Genomic DNA, 16503 nt, shown 5'->3' on the forward strand with positions numbered 1-16503 from the left:
TTTAGCTCTGCCTCTCAGCTGCTGGCTGATTATTATCACTTGGCCAATTTGAGCAGGGCCTCTGCCAACATGAACTGATAAATCTGCCCATCTGTACAAAGCATCTTTAACTATATAAAAGTGTTTGAATTGAATCCTTTGCTCGTGGGGTCTTCTTTGTTCCAATCTGGCAGGCCCAAAGCAGAACAGGCACTTTGCTCTGGGACTCGCCGAGAACGTAGGAGTGTTTGAAGGACATTTGGAGCATTAAAGGGAAGTTTGACCTCTCAGCTGGCTGTGTGGCCTTCATGAATTGTCCTGGGCCCACAAATGCACATCAGTCAATGTTTTTCATGTCTTTGCCTCTTGATGGGAAATCATCAGATCAGCATGCTGGACAAGGAATTCCAGATTCTGGAAACAGTCACTGAATCATGTAGGACTTTGAACTTCACTCGATAACCATCATTTTTAATTGCGTAATATGTTCCAATAAAAACACAATAAGGAAAAAGATTGTCTATTACTGAAGCAGGCTATTTGTTCTTACATCAGCCTATTTTTCTCCTCGTTCCTAATTTACACTGCCAAAGCCCTGGCTTTCCTTATAATTAAAGTCACTTCAGAGCCAAATCTGGTAGACTACGTGGCATAGGGGTGCGCTGTACAGACTGTAGGAACTGTAATTGGCTAGGATCACAGCAAAAAATGTCGTACTTATTTTAAAAAAATTCAGTGTTTTCGCATCACAAAAATGTTTAAGCCACTTCTCTATCTCAAAATGTCGCCAATTAAAACTTTTGAACAGCTCTAACCAAGATTAAGGGAATGTCAAGTTTCTGGTTTTTATTTTTCAGAAAAACCACAATTAGAAAAATTGTTTTAAAGTGTTATTAGCAAGACAAACCTTAACGTGTGTGATGATTTTCAGTTGTGGTAAAATGCTTGTGTTAAAGTGGTACTTTCCAGAGTCCACACTAGAATGTGCCAACAGACAGTACATCACTCTAAAAGTACTTTTGAGCTAAAAGTAGCTCAATTGTCTTGGTCTCAAGCTAAAGAAGTCCACATGCTGTAGGTCAGAGCTACCAAATACAAGACCTGCAGTTTGGACACTCCACGCAATTTCCCTCACACTTCGTTGATGAGAAGTGATACCCTTTGAAGGTGTTCTAATTATTCCCTACTTTATTTATTGCTCAAATTTATTATTTTTTATTATTATTTATTAGATTTGTATGCCGCCCCTCTCCGTAGACTCGGGGCAGCTCACAACAATAACAAGAACAATGTAAGAACAAATCTAATAATTAAAAAAACGCTAAAAACCCCATTATTAAAAGCAAACATACACACAAACATACCATGTATAAACTGTATAGGCCCGGGGGAGATGTCTCAGTTCCCCCATGCCTGATGGCAGAGATGGGTCTTAAGAACTTTACGAAAGGCAAGGAGGGTGGGGGCAGTTCTAATCTCCGGGGGGAACTGGTTCCAGAGGGTCAGGGCCACCACAGAGAAGGCTCTTCTCCTGGGTCCCGCCAAACGACAAATTCTTGAGGAACAGCTAAATTCAAAATTCCCTGCACGTGGAAATTAGTTTTACTTGTTTTAGGAAGTAGCCATGATCTTTGAGTGATGTATTCCAGTCATCTAATTTAGTAACCGATTCACACGTGGGGCTAAAATGTGATTTGTCTAAATCCATTATGGATTAGAACCCCAAGAAAATCCAGCAAGTGACCTGAATATATTAAAGTTGATTATAGGACTCCAATGACTGAAAAATTGGCTGCACCTTGCTTGACTTAAGTTTGTTCTCGGTTTCTTGAAAAATAGATGGCTTAGAAATTATTAAAATGGAAGGGAATAGAATAGAATAGAGTAGAGTAGAGTAGAGTAGAGTAGAGTAGAGTAGAGTAGAGTAGAGTAGAGTAGAGTAGAGTAGAGAAGAGAAGAGAAGAGAAGAGAAGAGAAGAGAAGAGAAGAGAAGAGAAGACCTTGGAGATCTCCTAGCCCAGCCCCCTGCCCAGGCAGGAGTACCTATACCAATGATCGCAAACCTTTTTTTTCCGTCAGGTGCCAAAAGAGCATGGGCACGTACTACCGTGCATGCACGAGTGTTCACACCCATAATTCATTGCCTGGGGAGGGCAAAAACAGCTTCCCCCGCCTCCCAGAGGCCAGAAATGTCCTGTTTCCCAACTTCTGGTCGGCCCAGTAGGCTTGTGTTTCACCCTCCCCAGTCTCCAAGGGCTTCCCTGGAGCTGGGGGAGGGTCCCCATCCCCCTGGAGGCTCTCTGGAAGCCAAAAACACCCTCCCAGAACCTCTGTGCAAGTGAAAAATCAGTCGGCACACACATGCATGTTGGAGCTGAGTTAGGGCAACGGCTTGTGTGCCAGCAGATATGGCTCCGTGTGCCACCTGTGACACTCATGCCAAAGGTTTGCAATCACTGACCTATAGAAACATAGAAGACTGACGGCAGAAAAAGACCTCATGGTCCATCTAGTCTGCCCTTATACTATTTCCTGTATTTTATCTTAGGATGGATATATGTTTATCCCAGGCATGTTTAAATTCAGTTACTGTGGATTTACCAACCACGTCTGCTGGAAGTTTGTTCCAAGGATCTACTACTCTTTCAGTGAAATAATATTTCCTCACGTTGCATTTGATCTTTCCCCCAACTAACTTCAGATTGTGTCCCCTTGTTCTTGTGTTCACTTTCCTATTAAAAACACTTCCCTCCTGAACCTTATTTAACCCTTTAACATATTTAAATGTTTCGATCATGTCCCCCCTTTCCCTTCTGTCCTCCAGACTATACAGATTGGATTCATTAAGTCTTTCCTGATACGTTTTATGCTTAAGACCTTCCACCATTCTTGTAGCCCGTCTTTGGACCCGTTCAATTTTTGTCAATATCTTTTTGTAGTGAGGTCTCCAGAACTGAACACAGTATTCCACAGTATTCACCTATACCATTTCAGAAAAAGTGACTGTCCAGTCTCTTCTTTAAAACCTCCAGTGATGGGGGGGCCATGATTTCTGAAGGCAAGCTGGCTGTGCAATCTCTTTTGAGAGCATCTAATGATGAGACTAAATCTCAAATGAGCGATGGGAAACTGAGTCTCACTCATTGGTACAATGATGGAAATCTGTGCTGCTTAACAAGAAGTTTCTTTTTTAAAAAAAGCTCGTTACATGGTGAGTTGTGTGCTAAAGGCAAATTTGCACAATGGCCATTCAAACCTCCTTGTACAAGGGAAAATATGTATATCTGTGCTGTAGGGAAGGGTTGTACTCCAATATTAAATTAATTAGATTTGTATGCTACATGCCTTATGTTCAGTTCCTGGGATTCCTTAATGTTTCTTTACCGACATTTCATAATAGTATATCCTGGTATCCAAATTCATACATACCGTACTATAAAACTAGAAAGAAATACAAAAACAAGAGACTGCAAGCAATGAAAACTGCAAACTAGCCCAAAAAATACAGTCGTGAAAATGCTTGGTCAAATAAAAACACCTCAATCCAATGCCAAAATAATTAATTTTTAGTGAATCAAAATTCAGACTTCGTATGGAAAATATTGAACAACACGAACTAATGTCTGACTCACAGTGACCTAGCATCCTCCATTTATGCTGGAATATGTGTCATCTGCCTCGGCAATTGTTGTACATACTCCTGATCAGTTGGAGGATGATGAAGATATTGAGGACCTGGATTCAGATAGTATTTATGAAGTAGTGGGGGCCCCGGGGTTACAGGTAGTAGAACAGGTGGGAGGCCAGCCACAGGATGGGGCTATGAGTTCAGGATCTAGCGAGGGAGAATCAGACGCTCGCTGGGTTAACCCTAAATTCAGAAGGGTTCAAAAACGTAGAGAACAGAGGTCTGGAAGAAGATATTAAGGAGAGGAATGGGTTAAATACTGCAGTGATGTATTTGGCACATCAGGGGGTCAGTGGAGAAGAAGGGTGGAGTTTCAACGTTGCTGGAAAGAAATATGGAGGGGTTTTCGCCACGCTAAAGTAAGCCAAAGTATTTTGTATTGTATTTAGTCAGTGCTGCTGTCTTTTTTAAAGCTATGTAATTAGGAAATAAATCTTGTCTAAGTGAAGCAGGAAGAGGAATGTGAGAAATGCGGCTAAGAGAGAGATAATGGACCGAGAGATGTCTGGAATGTATTGAAGTACAGGAGAGCAGAGAAATAAACGGAGTTGCTTTATTCATGAAATGATGCATTTAATGAGAGTTATTTGTAATGACTAAACTTCTACCAGAAACCAGAACAGCAATTATATGAGAAGACCGGTCTAGATATAGCGCTCAGATTATAAGATCCCACAGTACATTCATCTACCACAGGATTAAACACAAGGCCCACGGCAGGTGGGGGTTGCCACTACTGCTGCTACAAGTGCGCTGCGTGTGCAGCTTCGTGTCTCCGGCATGCAAGTGCAAACATCACAGTGAGATTTTGCTTCTGCGCATGCGCAGTGAGATTTCGGTGGTTTTTTGCTTCTGCGCATGCACGGAAGCAAAAAATTGCCAAAATCTTGCATGCACACATGTCCCCTCATGAGATTTTGCTTCCTGCGCATGTGCATGCGCAAAATCTTTCTGGGATGCACATGCACGCATGCCAAAGAGCCCAAGCTGCACGCACAGCTGCAATTTTACTACCAATGTGGTGTCCTCATCAGTACAGGTAGGAACCCGATACTGGCCCACGGGCCAAATCCAGCCTGCGATGTGGTTGAATCCAGCCTGTGGGCTGTCCTGGAAAATGTAAGGGGCTGGCCTGCATCACTTTGGTCCAGTCTACCGAATGCAAAGAGGAAACATCGGGCTAGCATGGTTTCAGCCTGGTCTACTCAGGGTGAAGAGGAAACATGGTAACAGTTTGGGGAGTGGCGTTAAGCAGTCCACACCCACCCAATTGGCCACACCCACTCACCCCGTCAGCCATGCCTGTCCAGCCCTCTGAGGTCAACCACAGCCCCGATGCGGCCCTCAATGGATTTGAGTTTGACACTCCCGATCTACCACTTTCACTGTTACTTCAAAATAGGCCTCTATTGGGTTACACTTGAGGACCAAGCTCCGATGGGTCTGAACTTGTTCACACATTGCTCAGCCTGGTTTTGTATTATGTCACAACGTACATGTTCAATTCATGAAGCCGCTTTTTTGTCCTGTGTTTTCAATTTGCCCCAAAATGCATTTTAATATTTATTTGTTTGGATCTGGGTGGTGATGTCCAAATCTCTGGGGGGAACTGAGTCCAAAGAGTCAGAGCCACCACAGAGAAAGCCTTTCTCCTAGGCCCCGCCAGATGACATTGCTGTGGACTCTAAACAGTCTCTATGATACTGAGGCATTATGCGGTCCTGTAAGCAGTGATGGGCTCCTACAGTAACGGTCAGGAAAGCAGTTCCGGTCTCAAAATTTGGAGCTCCACCCCAGAGCACGCAATTTGCACTGAAAGATGTTGAAACAAAATGCTGCACGAATCCCAGCGACCGATTAGGTCCCACAGAGTAGGCCTTCTCTGGGTCCCATCAACTAAACAATGTTGGTTGGCGGGCCCCAGGGGAAGAGCCTTCTCTGTGGCGGCCCCAACTCTCTGGAACCAGCTCCCCCCAGAGATTAGAACTGCCCCTACCCTCCTTGCCTTTCGTAAACTCCTCAAAACCCACCTTTGTCGTCAGGCATGGGGGAATTGAAATATCTCCCCCAGGCCTATACAATTTATGTATGGTATCTTTGTATGTATGTCTGCTTAATAATGGGGTTTTTAAAATATTTTAAATTGTAAATTATTAGATTTGTTATGAACTGTTTTATCGTGTTGTGAGCCGCCCCGAATCTACGGAGAGGGGCGGCATACAAATCTAATAAATAATAATAATAATAATAATAATAATAATAATAATAATAATAAGCCATGCCCACAGTGTGATAGTAAAAATTTTGGTAGCCCATCACTGCCTGTAAGTAATCTGGTCCTAGGCCATGTAGGACTTTGTTGGTAATAACCAATTTTAAATTGCATCCAGAGACCAATTGGTAGCCAATGCAGCTCGCGGAATGCTGGTGAAACATGGCTATGCCTCGATAGGCCTATGACTGCTTGTGTGTCTGCGTTTCAGACTAACTGCAGTCTCCAAAATGTTCTTTAAAGGTAGCCCCATGTGGACAGCATTGCAGTAATCGAGCCGTAAGATGATGATGGCGTGAGTGACTGGAAGAAGAGACTCCCTGTCCAAATATGGCTGCAACTAGTACATCAGGTGGGCCTGTGCAAACGCCTGCCTCGCCAAGCTGAGAGATGTAGTTCAAGACTCAGCTGTGGGTCAAGGAGGACTCCCAAGTTGCGGACCCTCTCTGAGGAGGATAAAGATCCCCCCCCAGGTTAATGGACAGAGAGATGGTACTGTATCTGGGAGGCAAAACCCACAGTCAGTCTGTCTTGTCAGGGTGAGATTTATAAATGTGATTTATAAATGTAATTTATCTCCCCAATTACACATTGCATGATGAACTATATTTTTTCTGAGCTGAGAACAGGGCTGGAAATTTGAGAAAGCAGGGATTTGCAATTTTCAATCAGGAATTGGTTCGAGTGGTGCAATTCAAGAGTATCCATATGAGAATTTGCATAAATTAGCACTCCTGGTCTATACATCAACAGGCTACTTTTGATTCTTGACATAAAACTCCTTGAATCTCCGAACCGCATCCTGGGACTTACCTTCATCACAGAGGTTCAACTTTGAGAGGTTCTTCCCATCAAATGGCTCTTCAAGGATGGATCCATTCTCTCTTTCACCCAAAGTGTGCAGATACATGGCTTTATTCTCCATCCTGTGCAAGGCACATAGAAGAATCCATTGAGAAACTGGTGAAGATCAATAGATCTTTAGATTATATACACTGATCAAAAAAATAAAGGGAACACATAAACAACAGAATATAACTCAAAGAAAATCAAACTTCTGTGAAATCAAACTGTCCACTTAGGAAGCAACACTGATTGACAGCCAATTTCAGAAAAGATATAGGAATAAAATAAATCAATGAAAGAGTAGAGGAAAAGATATAGGATTAGAGAGAAAGATATATAAAGAAATTTAGGAGAGACAATAGGACAGGGGACGGAAGGCACGCTAGTGCGCTTATGCACGCCTCTTGCTGACCTCTTAGGAATCTGGAGAGGTCAACCATGGACAGTCTAAGGGTAAAATGTTGGGAGTTAGTTAGGGGATGACACTAAGGAGTCCGGTAATGAGTTCCACGCTTCGACAACTCGATTGCTAAAGTCGTATTTTTTACAGTCATGTTTGGAGCGGTTAACATTAATTTAATTAATATTAAGTTTGAATCTGTTGTGTGCTCTTGTGTGAATACATATCAAACCATACAACAGTTACAACACTGCACACATGAGATTCAGCTTCTGTGCATGTGCAGAAAACAAAATCTCATGTGAAGACATTTGTGCACGCAAGATTCACCAATTTTTGGTCTTTTTTTTTGCTTCTGATTATACACGGAAGCAAAGAAATCACCAAAAATTGAGTTCCTCCCTCCCCACCCCAACACCATGAACAAGATGATGTTCAAACGAACACAAAAGATAAATCTCACAAATGTTAAATGCTGCCTACTTTCTGATATCCCCCCCCCCCATATACACACTATAGTTGGAAAAAGAAAATGCAGGGTCAGATTGATTGATTGATTGATTGATTGATTGATTGATTGATTGATTGGTTGGTTGGTTGGTTGGTTGGATTTGAATGCCCCTCTCTGAGGACTTGGGGTGGCTCACAACATGTCAAAACAATGTACAATACACATATCTGAAAAATCCAATTAATACAGCCAGTGTTCCCTCTAATTTTTTTGGGGGGTGGGCGCAAAAGTATAGTGTCTGAGCGGCAGTCCCTTTGGAACTGGGCGGCACAGAAATAATAAATAAATAGATAGATAGATAGATAGATAGATAGATAGATAGATAGATAGATAGATAGATAGATAGATAGATAAATAAATAAACAAACAAACAAACAAACAAACAAACAAATAAAAAACCCACCCTGTTTTGCCTCAGAGAATTTCAAAATAAAATACTGTACTGTGTGTCTATAACAGTGAGCTCATAATAGGGCAACTCTATCAATATCAAAATGCCACTTAAATAGTTGAGCTAGTTTCAAACTAGATTTTGATTTTCTTTCTCTCTTCCTTACTCCCATTCTTTTTCTTTCTCTTTTCCTTCCTTTCTTTTTTCTATCTGTTTCTCTCTCTTCTTCTCTTCCTCTCTCTCTCCTTCCCTCTCACTCTTTCCCTCTCGGCTTCTGGGCAGGTTTGAAAAACTCTGAGTTGATGATGATTTTTAAGTGAGCGATTGCTCACTGCTCAGCTTAGAGGGAACTATGAATACAGCTAAAAAACTTTTAAAATTCTAATAACAATTAAAATCATTCATTCCCATTCACACAGCAAGACTTACTACACTTGTCAGCCAGGGGGCTAAGGTCTAATGCCTCAAGCCTGGCGGCATAGATAGGTCTTTAAATGTTTACAGAACGCGAGGAGGGTGGGGCCAGTGCAAATCCCCCGGGGGAGTTGATTCCAGAGGGCTGGGGCCCCCACAGAGAAGGCTCTTCCCCTAGGTCACACCAAACGACATTGTCTAGTTGACGGGACCTGGAGAAGGCCGACTCTGTGGGACCTAACTGGTTGCTGGCATTCATGTGGCAGAAGGCAGTCCCGGAGTGGACTTTTTAGTCTCATCCAATAACAAAATTCTTGAGTTTGGAAATGTCACATTTTGATGTATGGGGTTTGGCATAAGGAGTTAACATTGATCAGGTTGTCACCTGGCTCACCTGGCAACGTTTAATAAAGAGCTGCCAAATCTGTCTCTTGCACCTTTCCTCTTGTTTTATTCCACCGCCACTTTGCTACTTTCCTTTAGTCCCACCCTTCTTTTAATGTCAGCCCACATTCAAGTCTGACAATCTGGCGGCTTAATGATGATAACTTACCTTTACTGCTTCTGGTTAGTGTGCTATCACTTTACTTCTTACTTAAAGTGGGGGGTGTATTAAGATTCCTTTCCTTTGCTTTACTACCCCAATTATGGAAAACCCATGCCTACCTCTGGGTAGTAATTGTGAGCTTCTTTGGTTAAGTCAAGGTTGACTCCATCCTTCCAAGGTTGCTAAAATGAGGACCCAAATTGTTGGGGGCAATATGCTTACTATCTGTAAACTGCTTAGAGAGGACTGTAAAGCACTGTGAAGCGGTATATACCATATTTTTCAGAGCATAAGATGCAACTTTTTCTTCCCTAAAAGAGGCTGATAATTTGGGTGCATGTTATACTCTGAATGCAGCTTTTTTTTTCAGCCATAACTAGCTGCTAACGATCTTCCCACTCTTACCTTGCAGGCTCTTTTATTATTTATCTCTGCAAAGAATGTTTTATAAGCCCTAAGTCTTTGCAGGGTTTTTTCCATTGCTCTACTTGCTCTGAATGTTTCTTTCCAGGTGCTATTGATGTTCCCAGCTCTTACTGGCTTGCAAGCTCTTTCATTGTTACTCACTGCAAAGAATGTTTCCCAAGCCCTTTCTTTGTAGGGTTTTTTTTTTCATTGCTTTACTTGCTCCAAATGTTTCTTTCCAGCCCTAATCAGGTACTAACAATGTTCCCAGCTCTTACCGCCTTGCAAGCTCTTATTTCTCTATGCGAAAAAAAATGTTTTCCAAGCCCTAAGCCTTCGCAGGTTTTTTTTGCATTGCACTACTTGCTCTGAATGTTTCTTTCCAGGTGCTATTGATGTTTCCAGCTCTTACTGGCTTGCAAGCTCTTTCGTTGTTACTCTCTCAGAATAAAGTTTTTGTAAGCCCTAACTGGGGGATAATATAATGTACTGAAACTGACCAGACTAAGGATGCTAGCTGGATGAATACCTGGGAAGAAGATCCTTTTCCTTATTTTCCTCCCCAAAACTAAGGTGCATCTTATACTCCGGTGCATCTTATACTCTGAAAAATACGGTAAGTCTAAATGCTATTGCTATTAATTTACTTGAATTTAATTGGTGGTTTGGTGTACCATGCAAAGCCAGAACAATGATTCAAATTAATTGTGCTTTGCAAATGCACCCACAGTAAAACAGCCGGGGCAGGAGGAGGGAGCCTGTCACTTTGATCAAGAGGAAGAGAGCAGGCATTGCAAAAACCACACTTCAAATTTCAAATCACGTGGAAGATTTCTGGGACGCTTATTATGCTTTGCCTGGTGGATGTTTAATGTGGTTATCCAGATTACTGCAGAGGTTTTATGCAGCACGGACTATACGTCCACGCCAATTGTCTGCTAATGGAAACTCTGCCAGGTTTACTGAAGAAGTTGAAACTACTTTAATATGCCTGTTATGTGCTCTACTACGGTCGTGAAATTGCATGTAGTGCAAAGTCCCAGTGGTGTTATTTTCAAAAGGCAACTGGACTTTCTATTTCCTCAAAGACATTTCACTTCTTGAATGAGACCATGTGACTGAGAATATAGACATTCAGGGCGAAGATTTGCCTTTACAAACAGGATTTGGTGACTTTCATTATCATTATCATTTATTAGATTTGTATGCCACCCCTCTCCGAAGACTCGGGGTGGCTAACAACAATATAAAAAGACAATGTAAACAAATCTAATATTAAAAGACAATCTAAAAAACCCCCAATTTAAGAGACCAATCATACAAACAAGCATACCATGTATAAATTCTATAAGCCTAGGGGGTAGGGAAATTTCAATTCCCCCATGCCTGACGACAGAGGTGGGTTTTAAGGAGCTTGCGAAAGGCAAGGAGGGTGGGGGCAACTCTGATATCTGGGGGAGCTGGTTCCAGAGGATCGGGGCCGCCACAGAGAAGGCTCTTCTCCTGGGTCCCGCCAAATGACATTGCTTAGTCGACGGGACCCGGAGAAGGCCAACTCTGTGGGATCTAACCAGTCGCTGGGATTCATGTGGCAGAAGGCGGTCCCGGAGATATACTAAACATCAGTCAAGGCTTTATATGCCACCAATAGTTTGACTCAGGGAGTCAAGCTATTTTAGGGAGTGAAGCTAGTCTCTAAAGCAGTGGTTCTCAACCTGGGGGTCGGGACCCTTTTGTGGGTCGAACAATCATTTCACAGGGGTCACCTAAGACCCTGGGAAAAGACAAATTTCCCATGGTGTTAGGAACTAAAGCTTCTATTCTGGCACCTTGGAACATATTTTTATAATCTGACAAATCAGGTGTTTACAGTGGGGGTGTCCTTCCTGACAATCAGCGTAAAGCTCTGTTGGGAGAATTGGTGCTAGACTTATGGTTGGGGGTCACCACAACATGAGGAACTGCATTAAGGGGTCGCGGCATTAAAGAGTTTGAAAAACACTGCTCTAAAGCATCTGAGGGCAGGACAAGAAGCAATGGGTGGAAATTAATGAAGGAGAGAAGCAACCTAGAACTAAGGAGAAATTTCCTGGCAGCTTAAGCAATTAATCAGTGGAACAACTTGCCTCTAGAAGTTGTGAATGCTCCAACAGTGGAAGTTTTTAAGAAGAGATTGGATAATCATTCATCTTAGGTGGTGTAGGGTTTCCTGCCTCAACAGGGGGTTGGACTAGAAAACCTCTAAGGTCCCTTCCAACTCTGTTATTCTATTCTATTCTATCTCAGTTTTGAGGGTAGGATCACTCAGGTTAAAAGATGTTATTTTTGCCATTAGTCCACCAATTTGCCCTCATCACTATTTCTTTTCTTTAAAAGGCTTCTTGTGGGGAATCCCAAAGACAAACCATCATGGAAAACTATTTTATATTTATATATCTCTTTCTATCTCTTTCATCTGCAGTACAATGAGGTTGCTTCAATGTAGGAGACATAATGTTTTTCTTCTTAACCTGGACATCTCTTCCCAAATTCAAGAACTCCAGCTGTGATAATGCCAGCTGTGTCTCAGATAGTGGAGATCTTCTATTAGCAGATAGCTCTGAACCTGGGTGTCCAGTGGTTTGTCTCCATAGAGGTTAGTTCCATATAGCATGCCACCATGGTAAAAGGAACGTCAAACTTATTCAAATACAGTATACAGATTGTCCTTGACTTAGGACCATTCATTTTTTTAAATAATAATAATAATAATAATAATAATAATTATTATTATTATTATTATTATTATTATTATTATTATGTCAGTACAACACAGCAAACGAGATCACTATGCTGGATTTCGTATTTCATCACCAGTCGGGCACTTCCCAAGCACCTAGGACTGCATGATGTAGTGGCAAATTATGTTTGTCGATCCCAGCAAAGCAGCCTTTTGCTATTATTATTATTATTATTATTATTATTATTATTATTGTTGTTGTTGTTGTTGTTGCTGCTGTTGTTATTAATAATAATAATTGGATTATGCCACCCCTCTCCAAGGATTCGGGGCGGCTCACAACATATCAAGAAACATAACAATACACCTGGAATCCAATTAATATGACTGGGGAAAAAACTTTAAAAGTTCTAGTATAATTAAAAACGTCCCTTACCATTCATTGCTATTCTTAAAGCTACAGGTGGCCTGGTGGTTTTTGTGATCCATGAAGTGAGATTATTGAAAATTGTAAATAAATAAACATTTCTGACCATCCAACCCAATCTGGCGTGAAGAGTATGCTGTGGGTACCACTGGCTAGGAAGTGCCACTGGTAGACCCAGAAGATTTCACCTTTTCTGGTATGGCATCCATCCTTTGAAGCATCATCCCCCTGAGAAATGGACCGGCCCTGTCCTTGTTGGCTTCCCTAAGGCTTTGAAAACTTAGATTAATGCCAAACCTAGAGCCCTGAGATTGCTTTAAAGCCCATCTCCTGGGTATGTGGATGAATAGGCGAAATTACTGGATGACCAACTGCGGTGTGTTTGTTCTTATTTTCTATTTTTCTATTGTGTAGTTTATGAATTTATTTTATTTATTGTATAGTACTGCTAGCTGCCTAAAGTCAAAAGTGAGATCAACAGCTTTATAAATCAAATTAAACAAATAGCACTAGGTCATTATGGTATATTTAACAAACTATGGTTAAAATAAACCATTTCTTAACATAAGGGGCGTACATAAGTGCACTGATGTGCCTATCATCCCCTGTCCAATTGTCTTTCCTTATCCCTTTTATCTTATATATTCTCTCCTTTATATATATTCTCTTCCTATCTACTTCTTTTCTTCTTTACTTCCTATCTTTATATACATTACTTAATGTCTATTCTCTTTCATATGTACTGTATATTGGACAAAGAATAAAATAAATAAAATAAAAATAAATAAAAAGTGAAGACTCTTCTGGCTGATTTGATCCAGAATGACATTTTTTTCCATTTTAGTCCATACCAGAAGGTAGTATCAAATATAATAGGTGGATGTCAGAAATAATCCCAAACCAACATAAAGTATTGAAAATTTAATTATTTAATAACTGCATTCTAAAAAATATTACAATTGCTTTGGACATAGTCATAATGGAATCCAGATTCTCTAACCAATTCCTTGTTAGAGTTTACAATTTATTTTCTTTAAAAAGTAATATTAATACTTAAAACACCCCAATCCATCCAAGAATGTTCTTAGACCTACAATCCTTTTCATGTCTAATTTCTTCCCTCTCTGTTGGTCTCCAGTTCCAGTTGTCAGCATCTCCATCACAATGAGACACTGCCATTTAATCTTCCTCGCAGCCCTATTTCTGCCCCATTGGAGATTTCTATAGATGGATCTATGTTATGTAGCCAGACAGGGGTATTTACTTAATTTATATTGGGCTGTATTTAAATTCCATCGGTTTTGTTTTTCATTGTATGTTTTTTAATGTATTTTTTTCATGTATCTTTTAATGTATTTTTTAATGTATCTTTTTCTTTTATGTACGCTGAGAGCATATGCACCAAGACAAATTCCATGTGTGTTCAATCACACTTGTCCAATAAAATTCTATTCTATTCTATCCTGGAGGGAAAAAATGTCATTTTAAAAGGCAGCATTTTTTTCTTCTTTTTTAATTCACCATTTTCCAAGAATACAGTTAAGCTCTGTTCATCCATCCCACTGGAAGATTATTAAGACGGAACAGAGATTGATTGAAAAGGAAGGGGAGAATTAAAATAGAGTTAGACAGCATACCTAGGTAAAGAAGACAGTGTCAACATGTAAAGTGTCCTCTTTCTTCCCACTTCAGCCCTGTACAAATGAAGTTTGGCGTTGTTATTCCCATTTAACAGATGGGAAAGAATAGCTGACAGGGGGAGGAGAGACAATCCAGAGCTATGCTGGAAATAAGTGACTAAGGGCTTTTTTTTCCCCCACAGCTGATCTGAAAGACTCATCTTGTTTCTTCAACCGACAAAAAAGTGAATTGGCCTGATTTTTGCCATTGCACTGCCTACTGGTAATCCTATTTTCACTGTCTCTGTTTCCAATCACCGCAAATCAGCCACAAATCAGAGTCAGGGTGGCTTAGAAATCCAAACAAACAAATAATTCACCTGATTTTGAAAGCATGAAAAAAAAAAGGCTAGCAAATTTGGGGGTGTTTGAAGAATGGCATCAGAATTAAAAGGTAAGGATAGTTTAAGAGCATCTCATTCAGTAATTGGAGTGAGCTCAAGGTCAAGGTCCAACTGATGGCGACAAGAGAGGAAAAATATTAGAAGGCCCAGAATATCTTTTAAACTATTTAATACCACCGACAATACTGCTACCCTTTAAAAAGACCTTGACCACGTAGCAGAATGGTCTAAAACCTGGCAACTTCAAATCTCCACCAGTAAATGCTCTGTCTTACACATTGGTAAAAAGAATCAGAATACTAGATGTAAACTTGGAGGAACTTATTGATAACCCTCAATCTGTCAAAGACCTTGGAGTACTCATATCCAATGACCTAAGTCCTAGAGCCCACTGCAACAACATTGCCAAAAAGGCTTTAAGAGTTGCTAACCTAATCCTTCGCAGCTTCTTCTCTGGTAATTTTGAACTGCTAACAAGAGCTTACAAAACATTTGTCAGACCAATCCTAGAATACAGCTCACCTGTATGGAACCCACATTGCATATCTGACATCAACACAATTGAGAGAGTCCAGAAATATTTCACAAGAAGAGTCCTTCACTCCTCTTCTCACAACAAAATACCTTACTCCGCCAGACTTGAAATTCTTGGTTTAGACAACTTACAACTCCGTCGTCTCCATTCTGACTTAATTATAGTTCATAAAATCATATACCAAAATGTCCTACCTGTTAACGACTACTTCACCTTCAACCACAACAACACACGAGCACGAAATCGATTTAAACTAAATGTCAACTGCTCCAAACCTGACTGCAAAAAATACGACTTCAGCAACAGAATAATCAACGTCTGGAATGCACTACCTGATTCTGCGGTTTCTACTCCTAACCCCAAAACCTTTAACCTTAGACTATCTACAATTGACCTCTCCTCTTTTCTAAGAGGTCTGTAAGGTGCGTGCATAAGCGCACCACTGTGCCTACCGTCCCTATCCTATTGTCTTCTTTTGTTACTTTTTATCATTAGTTATCTAATGTTTTATTTGTACAAATTACCACCCTATAATTATTTGACAAAATAAATAAATAAAAATAAATAAATCTTTGTAGCATGATTATGCACAAGAGGGGAAAGACCTTAATAAAACATCCTTCTGCCTCCCCAACCAAATCACACTAGCATTACCACTTCAGTCCATTCCATAACAAGGTGTAAGATATGCTACTCACCTGAAGGAGGATTGTTTGGCAGCTTAAGCAACTTGACTCCTTGATTCCTCTCAGTTTCTGCCAGGTGACATGGTGAAGGGTAGAGGAAAGAAAAACAGTGTTTCTTTTGTCAGGTTCTTCCAATCCAGAAGAAAGGGGGGAAACTGGCTAGGCATATATAGCAGCCCCTTCCATAGTCAATTGGAGGTGAAGGGGAGGTGCTGTTGAGTTGCCTGTAGATCTCCCCACCCTTTGTGACAAAGGACTTCAGATGCTTTCTCAAAATCCGGTCCTCAGCATCTCCAGCAAACCTGGTGGCTGGGGCATTCACCACACATGGAGAGGCAACAAGAACGGGAAGCCAAGCAAAAAATATGCACTGCTAAACCAGATGCAGGTCCAAAGGCTGAAGTGTTGTTGTGCTTTGCAAAAAAAAAGTTCCAGTTGTTTGGAGTTTTAAAAAGTTTTTTTGGAAAGGTGGAACGTTTGTGGCTGCAACTCCTGTGGAAATAGGCTCCCTCTGGTGGCCAAACTAAGAAAGGCAGTTAGAATAGCTTTCCCCCCCCCCCCCCCAAAAAAAAAAAGTTAGTTACAGATCGGTATTTGCAATCTGAAAGCTCCCAGGGAGCCAATGGCTTATCAAAGAATGCAGCCAGTGCCAAGAAAACC

General features: G+C 40.9%; 1 protein-coding gene across 1 annotated transcript in view; it reads right to left on the bottom strand.

Annotated features, from left to right (window-relative positions):
• SCARA5 (scavenger receptor class A member 5) overlaps positions 1 to 16276 on the bottom strand; it is a 155483-nt gene extending 139207 nt beyond the window's left edge. The window contains exons 1-2 of the mRNA XM_070741887.1: positions 15856 to 16276; positions 6753 to 6865 (exon numbers count right to left, since the gene is read on the bottom strand). Of these exons, the coding sequence (XP_070597988.1) occupies positions 6753 to 6864 (112 nt within the window). The 5' untranslated portion in view covers position 6865; positions 15856 to 16276. The remainder of the gene's footprint in view (positions 1 to 6752; positions 6866 to 15855) is intronic.
• Between the last annotated feature and the right edge of the window lie 227 nt (positions 16277 to 16503).

This window comes from Erythrolamprus reginae, chromosome 1, assembly GCF_031021105.1.
Source record: "Erythrolamprus reginae isolate rEryReg1 chromosome 1, rEryReg1.hap1, whole genome shotgun sequence".
Classification (NCBI taxonomy): domain Eukaryota; kingdom Metazoa; phylum Chordata; class Lepidosauria; order Squamata; family Dipsadidae; genus Erythrolamprus; species Erythrolamprus reginae.